General features: G+C 36.5%; 1 protein-coding gene across 9 annotated transcripts in view; it reads right to left on the minus strand.

Moving 5' to 3' along the window:
- Positions 1–5,727: 5,727 nt before the first annotated feature.
- The window catches only part of GRIK1 (glutamate ionotropic receptor kainate type subunit 1), a 336,286-nt gene continuing 318,657 nt past the window's right edge, over positions 5,728–23,356 (minus strand). For 4 of the 9 annotated variants that reach the window (XM_039857657.1, XM_039857663.1, XM_039857662.1 and 1 more), the window contains 2 exons: positions 22,344–22,594; positions 5,728–6,195 (listed from right to left, as the gene is read on the minus strand). In XM_039857657.1, coding sequence (XP_039713591.1) covers positions 6,040–6,195; positions 22,344–22,594 — 407 coding nt within the window. In that variant the 3' untranslated portion in view covers positions 5,728–6,039. Of the gene's footprint in view, positions 6,196–6,596; positions 6,684–19,173; positions 21,004–22,343; positions 22,595–23,356 lie in introns of those variants that run through there. The other 5 variants (XM_039857656.1, XM_039857654.1, XM_039857660.1 and 2 more) reach the window with 3 other exon arrangements.

The following is a 23,356-nucleotide window of genomic DNA, read 5'->3' on the forward strand; positions in this document are numbered from 1 at the left end:
AGTAGAGTGGTAGAGAGGCTGACTTAGGCATATAACAAAATAATATCCAAGTTACCAACAGGGACCAGATAATTTTAAGTTCAAACTGCCTAAGTGCAGATAAAGGCCACTGGAAAGTGATGAGAAGAAATTGAGGAGTTTTATGTAATCAATGGCATTTGACCTGAGTCTTCATATCAAGTCTTCATATTGGATATAGAAATATGAAAGTAGAGAGAGAGAAAGGAGGGAAGAAAAAAGTTCCATGTAAATGGGAAAACATGAGCCTGGCAGAAGTTGTAGATGTTGGTTCTGGTTTGATGAAATTAACCTGGTATGTGGCATCAAACAGTGTTATTTTCTGGAGGAAGTCAGGAGGAAATCATCCAGGAACTCTATGATGACATCACTAAACATTTCAATGAAAGATACCCTTGCAATTAATTTCATTTGCAACACGAATGCATATGAATTATCATATTTGTTGGAATATTATGAAAAGGTCAAAACTAATTATATATTTGTTATGATGAGCTTAAAATTCTAGCTGTCATTCGTTATCTTGGCTCCCTTGAGACATAGTAGACTCAATTCCATCCCTACATTAGAGTTTTGAGTGTCATTTTTTAAAACTTTAATGAAAATCTTTTTCACCATGATAATTTGGCTTATTAAACTTAATGCCACCAAATTACTTTTAAATCTTGGCATGGCTTTATTAAAAATAGTTTTATTTTTTAAATTTGACACAGTATTCATCATGAAGACAAGAAAAGCCAGCCTGTCTGTTCAGAGATATCCTGGAAGTGACAGATCTTAATGACAGATCTACAAATATTAAAGACAATATAGACACATTTAAAATTTTCTCTTATGTTGGTTACTTGAAAATCTTTACTGTACGTGTGTGTGTTTCCTGAAATTGTTATACTTTCTTGGTCTCTTACTGAAGAATTTGCCAGCATGTGTTCCTTGTGGACTGATGGAGATATAAATCCTAAATTCAATGGCATTTGCAATTATAGTCTCTAAAAGTCAGTTTCCTAACAACATTTCACCTTTGAAACTGGACCTATTCAATTATATTCTCAACGATAAAGACTATATCTTTGAAATTTGACCCATTTATTTATAATATTCTCAAAGACAAGGACTACGCCTTTTTCGATCTTGTGGCAGGCATTTACATGGCAAACGATCAAGAGATTGTCATTCATTTTTCAGAAAGTCTTTGTCACCCACTATATACAAGAGACTAAACAAATTATATAGAATGACTGATATTTAAAAGAAATATTCAGATTCATCCTTCTAGGAGTTTATGATGAACTGAAAATTTATAATCTAATGGTCTCCTATGAGATTGCTGGAAATACAATGAGGCTTGAGATGCTCACATCAACTATCACATCATGTCATTCTTATGCTTTAATTGTGATTTGAATGGCTTGCCTTAGGAATGAGAAGTGTTCAAAGCATAATTCCAAATCAGTAACGCAACTTGTCTACCGATTTAGTGCTGAGTTCATTTTACTAAGTATGAAAGGTTAGTAATGATTTATTATTTAAGTGCCATGGAAAAGCATTGGTATGCTTAAATACTGCTTCTAGGAAACATCCATAGCTAGCTCTCTAGCTAGTCTATTAAATGATGGTGAAAGATAAATAATTACCTTAGAAGTAGTTCTTTAAAAATTGAGACAAGATTTACATTAGAACAAAAAGAGAAGGCTGTATACTGCCCTGGCTAAGAGCCTCTGGACTCTGACAGATTGAAGCTAGAATTTTGGTTCTTTAACTAGTAGCCAGTCTGACTTTGGGGAGCGACTTAACATTTTTTCTTGTGGTTTCTTTTTCTGTGATGGAGATAACAATGCAGACTGCCAACTCTATAAGGCTGATGAGAGGTAACTGTGGGACCATGTATACCTGGGCAGAGCCTGGGTTCGGCCCACAGTATTTAGTCTTCAAGAGTTAGAGGGAAGCGGGGTGTGGTGATGATGAGGACAGGGCAAGCTGTCTCACCTCTCTGAACCTCTGCTTTTAACTGTAAAAAATAATATTTACTTTAGGGTTGTTATCCTTATGATACGAGCAAATATTGTGCAGTTCATATAATGCACCTGGGTTTAGCACATCCTCATAAAATGATAGCTGCTATTACAGTTATTAACATCTGATGACATAACATCAATATTTACTGAGAACTTAGCTCATGAGATCCTTCTCTATATATACCTATATCTACATATATAGCTATAGCTATAGCAATATCTGTAATCTTTCTCATGACGTCCAAATGAAATGTCAAGGTCAATATGACATTCTTTGAATGAGGCTCCTCTTTTATCACCATTAGAGTTTTCGACTTTATTAATAGAACTGCGCGGCTTCCAGGAAGAGGAAGCTTGAGACCAATGAGTAAAATATGCTGTGATTTACTGTCCAGATTAGGACATTTCCGTGAGGTGCAGAGGGTGCCTATCCTATAGGGCTTCACACTTTCAGGTTTAATGTGGAACTGTTCAGTGCAGTCTAGGATGTCTGAGTACTCTACCAATGAAGAAACAAGGGATGGTAAGTGAAGGAGGAAATGAAGGAAGAGGATCTGAATTAAGTAAACAAAAATAGATAATCCATACCCACAAATTCACTTTGGGATCTCGGTTAACTGACTAGGCTGTGTAAAAATGAAGAAACTTCTCTAGTTGGGTATTTTGTGGTTAAAGCTTAAAAATAAGTCTCTCTAGCGCATCTGTGACGTACTCTAAGGACACCTACCTGCAAAGCCCGCTTATGTCTTTCTGGATTTCTAAGTGTCACTGCGTCAAGATGGTTTAATGCTGGTCATTTTATTCCCAAGGCTTATTCGACGTTGAGTGACAATGTGTAAGTATAGCATAATGCCTTCACTCTAGCGGATTACTGTTTCTATTTCATCTTGCTTCTCTCCTCTACACAGTCAGTTTTTAGGAAATGTAACTGAAAAAAATTTCTCTTTGCGTATAGGACTAGACCTGAACAAAACTGAGAACTGCGTGTGTACTTGAAGTCACTGCCTCCCCTTTTATTACCTGTTCCCACCCCAGCAGGCACCTTCTCCAGCACTCTGTTACCTTAGGTGGAATGGCATGCCTGCCCTAGCCCTGCACCTTGTGACACTCCTTTGGACGTCCTTGATCAGGTAATGCCTGATCGCCTCTCATTGCTCTGAGTCAAAGGAGTCAACTAATAAATGATGTGAGCAAGTAGATTGTAACTTGGGTCTCTTTTAGACAGTTTGTTACTCAAAGCATTTGCCCCTCTCACATTAAAGAGAAGCTGGTTGGCCACACATTTTGGGACCAGTAGACTTTATGTTTCTTTAAAAACCGCAGTGCTTGGATGGCTCCTAGGAATACCTTTCTCGGAACACACGCCCCTACGTTTCCTCCTTTGAAATAACAGTGTCAGGAGCTTCTTGATTAAGAACCCATTTAGTCCTTGCAGGTCAGGCAAAGAGTTAAATTAAGGCAGTAACTGCTGAGATTGAGAAAAAACATCCTAGTCAAGTATACTCTATCTCCATCTAGTTTTCTTTAACCCATTTCCTCCTTACTTCTGTCTCTCTCCAGCTTTTTCTAGGTTAAGAATGAAAAACTCTGAACCCTTAGATATATCAGCAACCCCATGAGGTCAATGTCAGAAGTGAATACTGTGTCTCTTCCCTTTTCTTTACACTAGAGGCCAGATGGGCCAGATTTGAAATTTGAAAGGAAAATCATTCTTCACTGAGAATATCATCTTTTGGTCAACATCCATCACCCTCTTTCTGAATATTTCACCTTTTCCTATTAGCATCAAGAAATTACTGAAGGAAAAAATGTTAGATCTAGTTTTAATTAACTTTGCCATCGACTTCTACCCAACGGTATATGGGTGACTGTTCTTTAGTGAAAGGGAGAGGAATCTCAAAGATTCATGGTTGTTCTCAGGGATTTTTCTGGACGAGCTGCCAAATATTCTGCAATTTCTTCTTCTTCTTTCCTCTGAACTCACTGGCTTACTCTGTTATTTACTGTAACACACAGAGACACACACAGAAACATATGTATGTGTGTACACACCACATATGCTTTCAGAATGAAAATATTGAGGGGAAAGAAAGGTGATTATGCAGTGCATTTAGTAGCTGACAATGTCCTGTTTTGCAGTTTTGCCTAGTTTGACATATTTTTAACAGTTATTCATAGCAAGCATTATATACTTTGAATGAAAATTCAGTTATCAATAAGTGGAAAAGAAAGTGGTTAGTGGGCCTCGAGTTGTCTATAAACTAAATTGACACACAATATATTTTAGATATTAAAAGTTGACATCTTTTCCCACGAATTAATACAACAGTATGTAAAAAGATACGGTGATATTTTCTGAAATAAGAGATAAAATATCATGCTGTTACATTAGAAAATGTAAAATAGAATACCTTTAGTATAATTTTTAGTGAACTGAATAAACTGCATATTTCTCTCTATTATCATTCTAGTCCATATTCACCTAGTTGGATTCATTGTATTTCTATCTGTAAGTTTTTTATGTAAACATCTTGATGCATTTTTAATGAACTAGACTGTCTTCTCTTTGTTGTTCATAAAATTCTGATTGATCCCAAATCTGAGTGTTTATTATAATCACACACACACAAAATCTGCCCAATATTTGTTACTGCTATTTTAAAGGTGTTTTTTTCTTTTTTTTCTTTTTATGTCTGGAAATATTTTTGCCCTTAAACTCTGATGGGAGTACATTAAAAATTTCTTTTGGTTATAGACTAATCCTCCAGAAACCAATGGGATTTAATTATATGAAATATTGATCCAATGTCTGCTCCTTTCCCATTTTGTTTCCCAACACAGTGAATGATGCCTCAGCTCCCTCTCCTCCTTCCCCCACACCAGGCTATCTCATTCTTCCTCTGCGTTCCTGAAAAAGCCTTCTAGGTAAGCTTCTTTTCTTCCCCTCAGTCTTCTTTCCCTCAGTTCTTTCTCTACTCTCAGCCAGAGTGACTGTTACCCGTCAGGCCCATTGCATTTCCTTGAGTTTTGGCCTCACCGAGCTCCCTTTTCCTTTATTATTTTGGTTCTTTCTCTTACTTCGGTTATGCTGCTTCCTCAGCCTGAAATGCTTACCTTCTCCATCTTATGTCCCTCCCTGCACCTGGGTAACTTGTGTCCAGGAAGATGTCCCTGTCTCGGCGCCAGGTGAAATACTCCTTCATTTTCCTTCAGCTCTCACTTCCCCTGAGGAAGTGCAAATCCTGCTTTGAGTAATTGACAGTTTTTCTTTTTCATTTTACTATAAACAGGGTGAGAGCAGGGACCATATCAGCCTTCCTCATCGTGGTCTCCCCAGAACCTAGAATGTTACCCAGAGCGTGTTAGGTGTTTTTATTTTTTAAATGAATTTTCCCTTTTTAGTATCCTTATATCTTATACTCACTGATGTTCCAAGTACCATTTAAACTATTTATAAAATTATGTTTTATAAATGGTTTTATAAAGACGAATGGTTTTACTTTCTAATAATAATTAGTTATTTGAAATAAACTAAGAGTTTTTTGTTGTTTTGTTTTGTTTTGTTTTAAATTCAGGCAGAAATCACTCTGTCTGAACAGGTAAGAGGATTCATCAAAAAAGCATCTGATAATACTTGGCAACCAAACAGTTGGATGGGAGCAAGCAATGGAGAACAAAACAACACTCAAACTTGTTCTAGGAAAAAAAAATCCCTGTTGTTTTATTATTATTTAAAAAGCACACACAGCGATTTATTGGGATGAAAGAGAAAAGGCAAAATAAGTGAGCATACAAATTCATTTCAAAAGAACTGGTGTCGCTTTCCAAGTAATGTCTATGTGAGCTTTTCAAACTTTTGTATTTCTTATATCTATATATATAATCAGAGTTATGTATATAGATATATGGAAATATGCCACACACTTGTCAGAAAGCCTCTCTCCTAAAATCTGTGGTGAGCTTATCCTTTTTCTTCCTGAAAGATTCCTACAGGTATTTTCTTGGATCACGCCACAGTTTCTTTTCTCTGAGTTCGTCTCTGATGACAAGTAAGGATACTTGTGAAGGAAGCTTTCCCCTTAGTTCTTGACTTTTTCTTTAACTTTTTCTGATTTTTTAGTGAGATTCCAAGTTCTTCCATGATGGCATTGAAAGAGAGACACTAGAGAACATGAAATAATAGAGCATCAGTTTAAATAAACTTATCTCCATCTTCTGTCGATTTGTCTCTCGCCTAAATAAATACAAGATATCGGTCTAAGGCACCTCTGGCACAAAGAAAGTTCCCGGCCAGTTCCCAAACCTCCTCCTCCACCCGTTGGCCACCCACCTTTTCTACTTGGGAATACCGAGGTGACAAGTTAGCTGGGTAACCTTTGGGGTTTCATTCACAAGTGCAGTAGTATAAAACTACCCAGATAGGCTCTCAAAATAGACAACTTACCTTTGCTGAGACACCAAAATAGAGTTAAAATTAAGTCATTCCCCCATTGAGATGATCCAAACATTGAGGTTTATCAAGGCATACGGACACTTCAGTAACGCTATAGAAAATGAACAAACCTTCTCTACACCAAGGCTTTGTTTTTTTCTCCCATGAAACCTTACTTTGTTCCTAAAATAAAATCTAATTCTTGATGACTTTCCTTTCTGATAAAAAAAAAGAAAAAAAAACAATTTTAAATTGTGTATTTTCTCCAAAAAACAGAGATCTGGCAGCAGCAATGATGCAGCTGTGGTTGAAATGAAAATAATGTGATACTGAACTGCACAGCAAAGATGATGGCATAATACAAAAAGAAAATGAAATTATGATTATCAAATGTTATACATATGCAGATGGCATACATACGTACATATCTATTACAATTCCATTGTATCTTTTCCCATGCACAGTATATAAATGGCATAATGAAACATAATTTGCTTCCATTTCTTCCAGCCAAGATAAGATCTTTGAGTGATAAATTCCTGCTTGTAGAGATTCCCGTCTATAAAGTAGTATTGTTTTTGATGAGATTACTCTTAAAATATTCTCTAAAAAAATCAAAGCCTTGGTAAAATGTATAGGAGTGTGAGCATTGCTCCTTTACCATAAACTTACAAAATGTGTATGGTTGGAAGTTAAATGACATCACTTAACCAGATGATTTCTCTAGGTCACGAGTGCCTGATAGGAGGATATTGGTGTCCTGTGAGTGCAAAGTACGAATGTCTAGTGTAGGCCTTGAACTTCAATGTGCAACATATATTTTTGAAAGTTTCCACTCCAATTTGTTCCTTAAAAGAGTTGATGTAGTTTAAGTAGTATTTTTAATTTTTCTACATTATTTGAGAACTCTCTCTCTCTCTCTATATATATATATACATATATATTTAGATGCTAAATATAAATTATTGGTCTATCATACATACACCTGTAAAAACACTAGTTGTTTGCAAATGACTTCTTGTCTCTTTTATGTGTAAGTGTTTACAGGATTTGAATTCCATTTTCATTTTCCTATGGCACTAGAAAATGAAAATTCAGGTCATGCACATTAATTTTCTTCAAAATGGTAAGTCGTGGCTTCAGCGAATTAAGAGCAGTATGATTCAAAATGTTTTCCATGAATTACACTTCAAAAAATGTTATAATAAGTATGTCATGAATGAAATGTGATTTCTGTGATACTGTGTGATGTGAAGTTTATGTGTTGTTACTAAGATCAAATGGATGTTATATAGTGTCTTTGTGGTCGATAGCGTTGTATTGGGGTTTTGCAAACTTTGTTCAAAAATTTATTTCAGTGGAAGAAGGGTGTTTTGCCCAGGACATTTCTGGTTTCAGGAAGATGATTAAAATGGAAGGAAAAGAGTGAAGGAAAGAGTGTCAAAGGTTTTACAAATGCTTTTACTCATAAGCCCCCCAATGACCTTATAAGAAGAGAGTCATTATGCCCATTATACAGATGGGAAAATTTACTATTGGAGATACAAGGTAATTTCCCCAAGAAATATGGTTCTTACAAGGAAACGTTTGCATTAGAACTCAGTCGCTCTTACTCCCCAAACTCAGTCGCTTTCGCTTGAAATCTAGACCTTCATTGAATTTGTTAACTAAATCACCATAAATAACTTTTTTGTAGATTCTTTTTCTATAAAATATATAAGAAACTCCAGTCTTTCTGTTTTATGTGAACTCTCAGGCATTTGATTTTAGACACTTAACTTTATTTGACGTAACCAGTGAGTCTATGAGCGTGGGTCATATGGGAGGCATTGCCAGGAGACGGCTTGTTGAAATCCTCCCTGTCTTTTTTTTGGGTTAAAGGGACAGTCATACATCTTACTTTGACAATACGCGTCAATTAAGTTTTCCCTTAAAAATGAAATTCTCCTTTAAATTTACATTGCCTTAAAATACAACAAACATCTTTATTCTTTTGATTAACCCCTTTTTATTTCTTGCTGCCAGTGTAAGAGTGAATTTAAGTAGAGTTTTATCGGTGGTCTGGTTTCTCTGTCTTTGGTCACAAACTATGATTTCTTTTTGATTCTCACTTTGTTTCCAAGTGTCAAAAAGAAAATGCCAAGATATTGGGGCTGACCTTTCTGCTTCCGAGTTTTTCTTGTAGTCACAAGGAAAGGGGAATGACCTTTAAGGCCCCTGCAGCCGTAAGCTCAGGTAAACCACACACTCTCGAATCCACAGGAAATGAAACCGTGAAGGTCATCAGTATAGAGCGCTGGGGGAGGGGCTCCGAGTCATCAGTCGATTTGCCTTTTATAATCTCAGAATGAAAGACATATAACTGAGCTTCTGAATTGCCATAAAAATCATGGTAGCTTTCCAAAGCTTCTGTTTCTGGACACGTTTTTCACGAATCCCCTCATGTTCATAGAGTCAGGAAAATTGTGTTTAAGCATGAAGATTTAAATTCCTAAACTCTAATTTCATCAGAAAGCATCAGACATAATGATGTTCACCTAGCTGCCTTGCTCTAGAGAAGGGAAATTAGGGGTAGGATACCCCAGTACTATCTCCTGGTGCTTTGCCGATTGGAGATTTGTTTCATAGCTTGCATTCTAGGTGTTCCCTTTTTCTCTGGTGGATGGAGTTCACATTGTTCATGGATATATGTATATGACTGTGAATTATGATTGTGAGTTGGCCCCTGGTGTCAGAGTGCTGGAGTTTAAAACTGAGCTGTGCTGCTTATTAGTTGGATTATACAAAGAAAGTTGTCTATTTTTCTTGGACTCAGCTTTCTTATCTGTAAAATGGAAACCATAGTAGAATCCTTTTCATAGGACTATTAAAAGTATCATTGAGCTGATATATTTAAAAAACTTAGCACAATGCCTGGGACATTGTAAATTCTCTTTTTTAGAAATAAAATTTGTATACATCATTGAAAATATTTTTAGTTTATGGCACGTGCTGACTTTTTATTTTTTATTTTTTTGTCATGGGATGGACAGAGAAAATGTTGAAGCTTCTTTAATTTTAGCCCTTGTATACACCAATTCCTTTGAATTGTATGTATTAGTGTTTTAGTTCAAGTAGGTTCTATACATGTTTAAAACATAGAGTACTCAGTGTCTGTTATGACTTGTTTTACCAGTATATAACACATTTTAGTGTTTATCTAGTAATAGGCGTTATGACAGCTCATGTCTTGCCCATGAAGGATGGGTGCTCAGCGACCAGAAGGGAGTGAAAACTAACTGCAGTTCCTTGCTATTAAAAAAAAAAATCATCTCCATGCTTACGAACCCACTTACAATGAATCTCTGTGATCATAAGTTTGATGGGAAAATTCACTTATAAGCGAATTTATACTAATAAACAATGTCACTGCCATTTGCGCAGTTCCTGACACTATGCAAAGGTAAGTGGCATGGGTGAGTTATCTCACAGAAGAAAGGAAACGGAGAAGAAGAAGTTAGTCTACTAGAGGTTGCAACTGAAACTTGACCTAGAACTTCAGCTCTTTGGTTTCAAAAGGGGAAGGATTGGCTTGTTCATTTTTCAGAAAGTCATTCTTCTTCTCCATCTCTTAGGAGCCTGTGCTGTGTCCCTCCCGAGCACCCCTTTCCTTCCTTTTCTCTGCCTTTCTTTGCTTAATTACCTTCCTCTTTGATTTGTTCCTTGTACAATTGCTGTCTGCATGGTACCTCTTTTGGATCAGCCCCAAATATTGGATTTCTTGGTCCTAGTGTGAGCCTGAACATAAATTATCTTCTCTCCTGACATCTTTATTCTTGCATTACAAATATTACCCTGGAAGGCATCATTGAACTAATCAAGTTCTTCTTGTTTTGTACCTAAAATAAACTGCCTCAGGGAAAAAAAAGTCTGGGTTGGAGAATGATTTTTTTTTTTTTTAAGTTGTTGGAAAAGCTCTGTGTTACAATTTGACTTGAGTTTGCGATATTGAAAAAATCCAGATGAAGCTGTCTGGGATTGGCTTTCAAACTGGTTGCAAACTTGGCATCAGATTGATGGATTAAAGATTGATTCCTCGTTGTATATTTAGCATTTATGTATTCAGTGCTTTCCGTTCATTCTTATTTTTAGGATAACTACTTTGGATGCATATCTTTAAGGGTTTTTCTGACGTTATTTTGTAGAAGCTCTGGCCTAGCCAAGAACAAACCACAAATCTTACTTTTTCTACAGGTTTCTCTCTACTTTATTAGGCTTCTTATTTAAAGATGCTTGAAGCATTCTGTGGCATTGTCTAATAATTTTTCATGTTATGTATAAAAGAAGGATGAAGATATATTGTCATTTTATAGATGTGAAATCTTTCATTTTATGTGTAGACCTTGAAGGCAAGTTATGATTTAAAGTCTTTTTGTTAAATCCATCTTCAGTAAAATATAGAATATCAAGGAATAGTTTACTGAGAAATAATGGGATTATTATCACTATTCTTATTTTTTGATTTAATCAAATTATGTCCATAGTTCTATGGAAACAGTGTCTCAATGATTTTTGTTTCTTAACAAGAAAGTCAAAGCTTTCACATTCTTGCTATTTTTAAACTCAGAGGTCTAATGTGGGAGCAAACCTAGAATGTTCAAAATGTTTTGGGCTTAGAGTCAGGAGACTTTTAAAGGAATAGGATAGAAAAATCCTATTCATGTATTTGCTACCTTAGACTTTGGAAGGTCTGGTCACCTATCTGCACAAGTGTTTTATGTCTGCACAGAATAATTGATGATCCAAGAGCAGAAACCAGTCTTCAGTCATCCCCCACTAGTTACGTGAAGGAAAGGGGAGGAGATCGTGAAGTAACTATGTGTACTACATCTCCATGTCAAGTTCTCTGTCCCCAAACTCAGGATTTTTGGTACTATCAGTTTGGTATTTTTGGTTTTATCAGTTTTCTGATTTCATTTAGAATTCTTGGGCCACCTTTCACGCAGCTGTCCTTGCAATTAAAAAAAAAAAAGGATCTGAGAAGTTGAGAGTCAGCCATCACATTGGCTTCCAGAATGGTGGTTGTGATGATCTGTGCCTGAGAGCCAATCGAGAGGCTGATTCTCACCTCTTGAGTCTGTGCCAAAAACTTCTGGGGAGAGGAAATCTAGACATTGACCTAAGACTTCAAAGTGTGGTCACCACCCTTATGCCCGCCACCTGTCACCCAGAAGTCACTCCTTGCCCAGCCCATTTTCCTGCACCATTGATGCTTTAACTGGCTCTCCATAGGTGACCACTCACTGTAGCCCTGTCTTCCCTTTGGCTACAGCATATAGACTAATTCATTATTTTTTGCTCCTTCGAATGTCATGTTTTATCATCTTTATGTCCTTTTACTGCTCTTCTTCCCTATTTTAACTTTGCTCTCACATCTGGGGCCTGGGGCCAACATCTTTGCCTATTCAGAGCTTAGATTTCAGTTTCTAATTCTTTGCATGAATGCATGTCCTAGAATTTCCTGTTTTTCTATCTGAGCTCCTTCAAACCAATAAACTACACTTAGGAGGGACATAGTGTTACTCAATGACACTGGATACACAAGGATCATCTTTAGTCCTTCATTTAAAGATTTTATTTAGAAAACTTTTTCTTCCATTAAAAATAAATGTAAGTATATTGTGGAATAACATTATCATATATATGTATGTATATATGTATGTATATTATGTATGTATCATTTATTTTTTTAACATTTCTTAAATAAATTTTTCACCTAGGGTGGCTGTCCAGGGCTATACCCCCAATCTCTTAGGGGTATAGGGATGTATAAGTTCATTCTCCTCTAACCTTAGGGATAATTTCACAGAAAACTTTGAAAAGTGAGGTTAACACTGAGGCAATGTAACATTCTGCTATTAATGCATGTGCTTTTTCCAAGTCTTCTAAACTCAACCCTTTTCCCCACTCGTAAAGTTGCAGTAAGAGCTTTTCTATGCATTGCCTTCAGGGTAGAGATGACATAAAAAGAAAGAGTCAAATTTGCAGCTTTGAGTTCTTAAATAGACTTTTGTGGATCTATAGAAGCCACTGCTCTCTTTGAAGCTATTAATTATGACACCCAGCTTCCTTTCAAAGAAGGAAAAAAGATACTTTGGATTGAAAAAGTTTGTTTTAGAGCTTTTCAGACCTAGCATATAGGATTGGGGATGGAGTGTGAAGATAAGACTGTTCTGTAGCTGCTTTCAGGAAAAAAATGTCCAACCAGGTGATGGGAGAGCCTATATGCTGAGAAATACTTGAGAAGGGTCCCACCTGCTACTTCTGAGGGTAAACTCCCATGGGGTGGGATAAGACAAATAAATGTGGGGACAGACTGATTGATGTGGGAACCTGAGAAACTCTGCACACTCTGTCCTAGACTCTCAGAGGAAGCAGTCACTGCAGTGGAGAAATGTTACCAGAGCCTATCATTAGGCCAGCTAGACCCTCTCCTCTGTGTCTCCTGTGGACTGAAAGATGCTCAAGAGCAGCTGAAACATTCTCCTCCCCAATATAGGGCACTAAAGTGGCAGGTGGGTATAGAACAAAGACTGTGAAGTGGCCCACCCAAGCCCATGACCACAGAGCAGAGCTGTTTCAGTAATGAGGATAAGCTTCAGGTAACCCCACCTATCCAGAGGTAAGCAGCTTCTCCCTGCTTAAGTGACAGAAATGTGGTCTGCATGCCAATCCAAAGTACCCACAGTGCCTTTCTCCTCTCTGGAGTCATTGTCAGGCCAATGTGACTTTCTTCTCTGGCCCTCTGGCTTCTCGCTGGCTTCCCTACCTCTCCTGAATCTGTCTCTGCCCCTTTTGCAAGCTCAGAGCCAATGCACTTCCTCTGAATATTGACTTCACACTGCTCTGTGCCTCAGGCCTGAGATGACATTATGGGGCATCCCTCACCTCATGGAGAAGCAGGTCTGGTCCTTTTTAGCAACTTAGAGGTTTTTAGGGCCATAAAATTAAACTTCCAAGAAATTCTTTGTGTACCCCTTCTCCTATAGAAAATGGCCCTGGCCTCTAGGTGAATCGTTCCTAGTGTACTGTTTTAGTGTTCCACAGTGTATGTGTGTACTACATGTAGAGTCCGTGGCATACTAGCTTGTGCCAATATGTAGTAGGTATGCAGTTTTCTTGAGCTATGAACTTAGGCATGCAAAAAAACTATGTGATGTCACTAAAAAACATAATCACAGGTATCACCATAGCTTAGAGATCCCCGTCTGCTAGTAGATCTTATCAACTAAGGTAACTCACTTTTGGTTAAAAACTAAATTTTTTTTGTTTAATGCAGGCCACTCCCCACCTCCCTTCTTCTCTCCTTTCTTGGGGCATCTGGGCTTAGGAGAGGTTTATAGAGGGCTGGGGTGTTGGCGATAGTGGGGGAAGCTGGTTAATGGCCACCCTCTGTCTTTTTGACTTCTGCTGGAGTATGATATCCTATTAGGCCATGAGCTATACACTCTATCTCTGTTGTGTCCTCTGGGAGGCCTGTGGTCCCATCATGATCTCCATGTCAGGTCCACACACAACCTCAAGTCTTCCAGACCACTGGTTCTCTTGACTCTTCCACAAAGCTCTTGGTTGGGAAGGGTCATGAATTTTTGGATGATTTCCCTGTGGTGCTCTTGGTTGAATAGGACTGGAAGAAGCTGTTCAGAGACTCCCTGCCTAGACATTATTATTCTACCTTTCAGGAGATAATTACACATAAGATTTCTCTACAGGTACTGCCATTTCCTGGGCTACACCCTTAAGCCTAACAAAAGCATTTTCTGTTCTAAACCGTCTGAACTCTCCTGAGCTTTCTACTTTCCTGTTCCTCTAAGTTGGGACTTGGCTCAGGGATGATCATAACGCTCCTCTCATGGATTTGGGTAGCATCTAAGCTTTATTGACTTCCCTCTAAATTTTTCTTTCTTTCCTAGTGGTCAAAAACTGGTCAAGGGTAGGAAAATGAGGTAGGGAAACATCATTATATGTATTTCCCCAACCTTGGTCCTCTGGGTTTGGCTCTTGCTAATTAGATAGACTTTTTGAATGGAAACAACTAACTTATTTAATAAAACATCTGGATCTTAAGATTGAAAGACATGTTTTTTTTAAGATTTTTGTCTGCTACAAATTTGTAAAATTTACGTAAAACTCAAAATCTAAGAGTTTAACTCGTCTCTAGCTTGGAAGCATGCAGATAAAAACCTTGATGCTCGATGGTAAAGGAAGGGTAGGAGTAAAAGCAATGGAAAATGAAAGCACATAGTTCTTTTCCTCTGTCTCCCTTCATCTCTCTTTAGCAGAGTTAAGTTTTACTTACAAAATAAAGCCTTTCCTTGCATTTCAGACCCTCTGATGTCCCCTTTCTATGATTGAGTATGTAATCAGTTCATAGCTTCAAATAGCTTTTTAGGTACATGCCTTGGTTTTTATTTTATTTTTTTTTAATTTTATTTAGTTAGTCTGTAGGTTCATCAAAGTCAAGAATGATTCTACTTCTGTAACCTTCCTGTATTTATAATGATTTGCTTATGGTTAATTGGATGTGAACTCTCTTACTTTTTGATGGCTGTTTTTTCTATATGCAAAGTAGGCTGTTCCACCCTTAAGTAGTGGCAGGGACTGCAATAGGATTTAAAGTGTTTGAGATAACTGCACAATCTTAATATATATATTTATATATATTAATATATATTTATAAACATATTTTACATGCTTATGAAAATATATTTTTATGTTTATAATATACACATCATATATTTATATATATAATCTCCAAGCTCTTTTTGTTGTACTGCTTCTATATTTTCTACTAGACTTAAAAAATATCGTGGTTGTTAGAGAATTTTAAATGCATCCCTCTTATTCTGCATGAGGAAACTGATAAGGATGAGGGATGTGCAATCATTTGCCCAAAGACACGCAACCATTCAGCAGCAGCATGGGAACATGAATTCTTGGCTTACGATTATCAAATCACCTTTCCTTTGAGACACAAATATGCTTCACAACTTGTTTGGCTTATAAGACCATGCCAACTTGCACAGTGGAAAAGATTCTTATAAATGAGTGTTAATTGCTTCCTGGACTCTCTGTTTATTGACGAATGTTTGGTTTCCAGGCAAAGAAAAAGCCTCTTTGCACAATTACAGAAATAACCTGATTAAAAGAGACTTTTCCGAATAACTTGTTAAATAAAGTGATCACACTACAGAATAAATGAAGCTGAGGGCACTTGGAAGCATCAGATAATGTACAAAGTGACACCGAGGAAATATAAACACCAAGTTAGGGTCAGTTATCTGTGTACAGTAGTTTCTTAGTTCTTATAGTTGGTAAAGACTAAGTGACCGAGGCAACATTCTTTTCTGAACTTAAAAAATCTGAATATTTGAAGTTTATACTCTCCAGTTGAAAAATAGGTCAGAGAAAAAATTCTGGTCAAGCTGAATTAAAAATTTTTTAATTAATAGGGGGAACTACAGTAACTTCATTATGTCGCCCAGGCCTTACTTGTCATTTTTGTGTGTACCTGGATGGATACATTGTGACATGGGAAGACATCATTATGGAATCTGGCCAGTTAGCCCCATCTGGGCTGACAGCTACAAAGCTCAGATTCTGTAGGGTGTGAAAGTACACAGCACATTTGTAAATTTAGTTATCACAAGAAAGCCGTAATCTTTGCAAATAGAATTTCTTTGAAAATTTAAAGGAGAATCTCATTTTCTATGAGATCAGTCTCTATGGGGAGGATTCAGAAAGCAAAAATGATTTTAACATGCTTGTGCATCTGGACATAAAATTTCATAACTGTGAAAAGCCTAATGAGATGGTTCCTAAAGGCAAGTTAAAACTGCAGCATCAAGCAGAAATTTTTTATTATCCATAAGAGATAATTAATAATGCCATTTGGCCCAGTTAGATGTGCAGAAAATAGTATGAGAAGTAAGAATGCTTTGCTTTCTTTTTGCTTTTCAAGGCTGTTCAGGCTCCTTTTAAATTGCTTCCTGGGAAGTAGAACTTATGGTGTAAGGGTCATGGACTTAGAAACTAATTGAGATTCATTGTTTTGCTGCTCTGCCACAGATGGCTCATATAGAATATAATATAATGCTAGTCAAATGCATGTGGTATTTGGAAATAATTTTCCTTAGATAGGTTTATAATCATATAATCCAGCTAATCTTCCTGAGGGCACGATCTCTACCCACCATGTATTCCTTAGCTGGTTCCAATTTTGCTGGAAAAACTCTAACTCAATTCATAATTTTAGTCGAAAACAAAATGAGCTTTATTTTTTCCCCTTATTGCATTAGCTTATAGACAGGCTAGTTAGGAAACAAATCAGATAACATAATGTGCCACACAGTTGTTGATACACTTGTTCAATGTTTTCATACCTCTGCTCTCTTTCTAACTTTAAACAAAGAATAAGCTCAAAGAATAACCTGAATAAGCTACAGATAACCTGCCAGTCATTTACCACCAAATTTGAAGTCAAACCACTGTGTTTAGTTTTAAAGAAAACTCTTCCTTACCAACTACTTTTAAGCATGACAACTGTATTTAGGGTTGTTGGAGGAAAAAAGAAAACTCATAAGAAAAGCTATTTAAAAAACAACCTTTATTTTGGACAGTTTTAATGAAAACTTATATACATGAACTAAGTTTGGAGAAAACTGCTTATTAACTGAAATTTTTATGAAAACTAATGCACGCTACTAGTTAAAGCATTCACTTTTCGCTTTTGTTAAAAATGCCAGTTCCCAGACTATCTTCGCTGAGAAGGAATCTCTGGAGGTGGAGCCTGTCACCCGGGTTTTAAATAATTTCGCCCAGGTGATTTTTGAGGCATGCCAAAGTCTGAGAACTAATGATCTAAAAACAGAGAATTTGAATTTTTTTTTCTTTCATGTTCAAGCCTTTTTTTTTTTCTTCTAAATTTCACTTAAAATGCAATGGCCCCAGGTGGGGTCACTGTGGTCTCAGTGGTCATTTACTTGATGACAAGAATTGGTTGCCTGAGAGCATGTATAAAAGGAGAAAGAGGAGAGAGTAAAGAACCTCGGTGTCTGAAATAAATGGATGTTCCTCAAGCGGGGAGAGAAGGGCACAGAGAGGGCAGTAAACTACCTCCGTGATCATTTTGAGTAGGCGCACTGTTTATCAACTGAATGCAATGAAATTTCTCTTGAAGATGTGCCTACTTTCTTCCTGACTTCTCCCTGGGACGAGTCTATTGAATGTTGAATACTAAACATGTGCTCTATATCTTGCTTGGAATTAGTGGTCTTACTTCTAGAATCACTAAATAGCAAAGGCTTATCGAGTGCCAATTCTACACCTTAGATCACTACTGCAATCTAGAATCAACTGGGTACCTTAAAAATGGCTATTGCCCTGCCCGCATTCTAGGCTAATTAGAATTTCTAGAGATGAGGTTCATAACTTCCACTACAGATTCTCACGTATTGCCAGTTTGGGTCTTTCTCTTGGGTGTGATGAACTTGCCATTGAATTTTAATGCTTTGGCAAGGAAAAGTGGTTTTAGAGACAGTTTGAACCTTGAAATTGGAAAATCTGATTTCTAAACTGACTTTGTCTTAAAATGCATGATAAATTGAACTTATTGCCCTAGTGGCCAGAGAGCAATACGTACAATACATAATTTATAAAGACCTAACATCTGTTAACCAATATTTATTAACAGGACTCTTATAAAATGATTTTATTTTCGATGTTATATTATTTCACTTAGTTCTCATAGCAAATATGTCATTATATTATCTTCGTTTCACAAATGAGGAAATTGAGTCTCAGAGAAGTTAAAAAATTACCCCAAATAATAAATACCATTATTTATTGAATGACAACTACATGGCAGGCATGGTATAAGGTGTTTTGTAGATTATCACTGGATGAGATATACATTACACTAGTTTTCCCTGGAATATGATCTGTGAACACTGGTCTCTCAAGATGCTTTTGGGGGAAATAAAAGATTCTGTGATTTAAGTTTGGGAAATGCTGAATACTTTTCCATCTTGTCAAAAATTCTAAATGCATCGTGGATAACAGTAAACACACTGAAATGTCAGGCAGGAACGTTTAGCATAATGCTCCATAGGTTACTGGACCATGAAAATCTCATTTGACTAACCACTTGCCAATGAAACCTATTTTGAAAAATACTCCAACACAAATTTATGACCTAGAAAGTACATCCCAGTTTTATATATTAAGAAACCAAGACTCTTAAATTCAGTCACTTGTCTACAGTCATTCAGCATGTGGCTGACTGTACTAGAACTTGAGCCTAAGCTCTGATTTAGAAAATTATTCTGTTTCTAAAGTCTAGCGCTCCAGGGTGCTGACTCTGATACCCTATTTCTGTTTGTAAGCTGAAATAGAATTCTTGAGAGAATTAAATGTAATGCCATATATAAAAACATTTTGAAAGCAAAATAATATATAATGTCAGAATTAGGTAGTATACAGTTTAAAATAGTACATGAATATTAATTTTTGGAGGGGATCATTTTTATTCCAGCCTCTGAATTATACTTTTAAAGGATAGTCTTCATAGAAACTGAGACTTTATTATTGACAACCCTAATCATCTATACTTCAACAATCACCCTTGAACTTTTTTGGTGGCATTTTATTTTATTAAATTGTTGACTATAAAAAATGTGAACTTGGAACTAGAGCAAACATTATGTTGCTTTCACTTCAATAAGAGTAAATAAATGTTGTTGTAATTTACAAATGTTTTCTTAAAAGCACATTTATTTAAAGAAGAAAGCAAAACTGAGAAACAAACAGGGCAAGAGTCAAATTTCCTGAACATGCTTTACTAGAGAAATATAGACTTGATCGGAGAGACTTGTGATTCAAAAATTGGAACCCATTAAAAGTTAAGCAAAGAGAAGGTAAAATGTTATGTGAATGCACAGATGGCATATTTCTACTTCTGAGAAATATGTTTTGTGCGGTCACTTCACATGTCAAAAGGTAATCCCATTAAGGAGAACAAAGAACAACTGATCCCGTATTGGGGGAAGATAAAAGGCATCTTCAATTCTCCTACTCACTGTGAAGAAGAAACAAGCCCAGAGGGACAGCAGACAACCTCAGTCACAGCAAATTAAATATGCAGTTGGCTTTCTATGTCACCAAGCTGAGTTAGAGTGGGAATTATTTACAGCACTTTGAATGCAGGTGGAAAATAAATCTACAGAGATCCGTAACTAATGTGTATGGAAATTCTTTCCTTTATTTTCTCCTCCTTGCCCTTCTCTCCAATGCGCTTGGAATGAATCGATAATGGCAAAGGAGCCAGAGAAATGAGTGTGAAAGTCACAATGCTCAGAAAAGATTGCTTCAAGAACAACCACTCTGTCTGGAGTGAGTGGGAAGGGAATGAAATAACATCTCGTGAAAAGATGTTCATCAATGCAAAGGGTGAGGGTGAGCGAGTGGAAAATGGAAGATGCTATGCATTAATTCCTAGCTTAGGCCTTTGCTTGAAGCTTGCAAGAAATAATATATACCTTGAGAAAAAAAAAAAATCACAGTTCCTTAGAGACTTGGAGCATACTATCTTTCTGAACCTACAGATAATTGTTCAACTCTACAAGCAAATGTTACTTGAAAGATTGACGTTAATGAATTTCTACCCGGGAATCATTCTTGACTATTTCGTGCCTTCCTGAGTGATGTGTTCAACTTAGCTCATGCTCTTCTGTGACATCAGAGGTTTCAAGTTTTGTTTTCATTTTCTGGATCACATTTTTGAATCTTTAAAATCTAAGACATCTTTGAATAGTATGTTTTAATAGTCTGTTTTAAATACCAAAATAAATTTGTGTTAAAAATTAACATTGTTATGGAGTTAACAGTGGAAAAATAGGGCTTTGGGTTATTTGAAAGTGTGCGGACCTATAGAACATTTGGGATAGGGAGAAGGAAATAGGAGAAAATAAGTTCACAAAATGAAAAATATTCCACAAAATTAGCATTTTGTTTTCATGTTTTGCACTGTTTAATATATGAGTCTACTTTTTTTTTTATGAGATAAGAGTTGCTTATTTTTAATGCTTGGAGATAGAGCTAAGAGAACTTGATGGTATTACAGATTCCTGTATACACACATATGTTGTAGTCCATATACCCCTAATATGCCTGTTTCAACACAATGCACATCTGTTTTCAGTGCATTCGATTTAATGACTACAGTACGTGAGTTTTGCTATCTTAAAGGGATAGAGAATTATGAATATTTATGCTTAGTAAATACCAATAGCATCAACAACACCAATTAGGAGAAATAATTTCTACTGGGCACACTTTTTTTTTTTTAACCAATTAGACAGTATGAACTGAGGACTGTGTCCGAATCCCTCTCTCCTCTCGAATTAATTTGCCACATTCTAAATCCGTAGATAAAGTGGTTCCAGAAGTGGAGTTGGTTGGATGGGTTTGCTTACACTGCAGTCCATAAAAGAAACAAAAAGCCTTGCATGCAAAAGAAATGAGGAAAAAAAAATATAGAAAAATGAATAAATCAAAAGCAAAAATGAGTGTTTAAATAAAAATTTAAATCAAATGAAGCTGGCAATTATGAGAAGCACATTAAAGCATAACATATACAAGCTTTTATTTCTCAAATTAGTTGCATAAAACAAGACACCTTAAGAGCAAATCGAAAGTTAAAACAAAGCAGATCAGTCCATTCTCCCTTTTAATTAGATAGCTTTCTCTAACAAGGTCTAGGAAAGGGATGCTTAATGTTCTCACAATTGCCTTGTGATTTGGGGAAATTTTTCATGATGAAACAGGGTTGTACTCAGCCGTCCTAGCTTTGGGAGCTAACGGGGAGCTTCCATGTGAAGGAAGTGAGACTAGTGTGAAATTATTAATCAGAACTGGCTACCTAATTAGCAAGGCCCAGCACAAAATGAAAATGTGGAACTCCTTTTTTAAAATGATCAAGAATATCAAGACAGTGACAACTGAGAATTAAACTAACCCTGTTAATAATAGTTCATAGTCTCAAAATTCTAACAATATCTTTAAATTTAATGGGTGGCCTAATACCTTACATGGGTCATGGGTTTTGTATCTTGTTTATTCCAGTATGTTTATGAAGGAATTATCTTTAATCAGAAGGGTGTAAACTCCTAGTATGATTTCCATCAAAAATAAAAATAATAGGCAAAAATGACTGACTGTTGAAATCAACCATAATCCCAAATACAATTTGAAAAAATAAAGTTTCTAATATATTTTATTGCCATTTTGTGTTGTTTATCATATTCCTGGCCAAAAAAAGGGTGAATTATCTTTTACAAATCATACCTTGATGGAGATAAAATTCAGTTTCAAAATACTGTATATCTTCACATAAATTGCTTTGCCACATTCAAGGGCTCAGCATCTGCACTTAAGGGATGGCAATATTTCTCTCAAAGATCATTTTATATATATTTTTTTCTATTTCGGATCTATTTCTTCCTTGCTCTATCTAGGGTTTCTATCTTAAGAGCAAATAACTGTTCAATAAATTAACTGAGTTTGAAATTTCTGCACTATCATTCCAAATAGCACTAACTAGATTTAATGTATAAGGTGCTTTGCTTTCTTCTCCTCATTAATAAGTGATGGGGCTTAAGTATCAGCAGTACCTGGCAGGGATTTAATAGCTCTTTGATGCAAAAATGGCTCTTCTGAGCATCTGATTCAATAGACTGTTAGAGAAAAAAAAAGGGGGGGGGCAAGGAACTTTAAAAAAAAACCCCACAAACTTAAGATAGATAATACTAAAAACTACCCAGTCCTAGAAAAAGATGACTCACCTGTTCAATATCATTGTTCTTCCGCGATTTATATATAAATTCTCCGATGGCTACAAATACAGAAAGGACCAGTCCGGCAGCCAGAACGATGAAGATGCCCCCAATATTTTCGACTCCCAGAGCACTGGCCTCTTTGCTGTCTTCCTCAGGGCAGCCATTTCCCCGCCACCACTTCTCTTTCATCATGTGCAGTTTCCCCTCTTCTTGCAACTGGAGAATAGCAATCGTAATTTTGTCCCGGTAAGGAGAGCCTGTAAGGTTATTTGGATATTGGTCACCCAAAGGCTGAAGAAGACGTGAAGAAGGATTGTTATCTTAGAAGTAACTACTTTATGGCTGCTGGGAAACCCCAATCCACAAACGGACTGGCAAAGGGCACGAAAGTTCAATACTATATTTTGAGGCTCTAAATAATTCGAAAGGGGACAGCTGACTTGTTGAGATGAACTCTGGCATAGACTGTCTTTTTTTTTTTTTAAACAGGGAAATGCTGATCTGCGAATTCTGTGACATAGCTCTGCTTCTGGTGGGTTTTCATGACTCTTTCCCACATTATGAGATTTCATTGTTTAGAATCTTCTTTTTCTTGGTTGTCTAATATTGTGACAGCCTGGCTAGACCATCACCAGTGTCATTTTCTCTTCCTAGGGGAGTAGCTAGGCATTTCCCAGTCTCTTTCATTCATTGTGATGATGTGGCCAATTTCTAGCCATTGGTAGCTAAAGCGATGCATAATTATTTCCAGTCCTGTCTCATAAAATCCTCCCAACATAATCCTCTACTCCTTCTCATCTTTTCCCCAAATATGCAGCTGAAAGAAAAGAGTTTCAGGTCACTAGGGATAGTGGAACCACCAATTCTAAGGATCTTGGGTCTCACAATTACTGCATAAAAGAGAGTTTCTCTTTTAATCCACATTGGACCATGACAAGGTCAAGAAATAAACATTTACAGTGTAAGCAAAAGAAAATTTGTAGTTGTTGGTTGTAGTAATTAGTCCATACTGACTAATA

This window comes from Pteropus medius, unplaced genomic scaffold (assembly GCF_902729225.1).
Source record: "Pteropus medius unplaced genomic scaffold, Ma_sr-lr_union100, whole genome shotgun sequence".
In the NCBI taxonomy this organism is placed as follows: Eukaryota; Metazoa; Chordata; class Mammalia; order Chiroptera; family Pteropodidae; genus Pteropus; species Pteropus medius.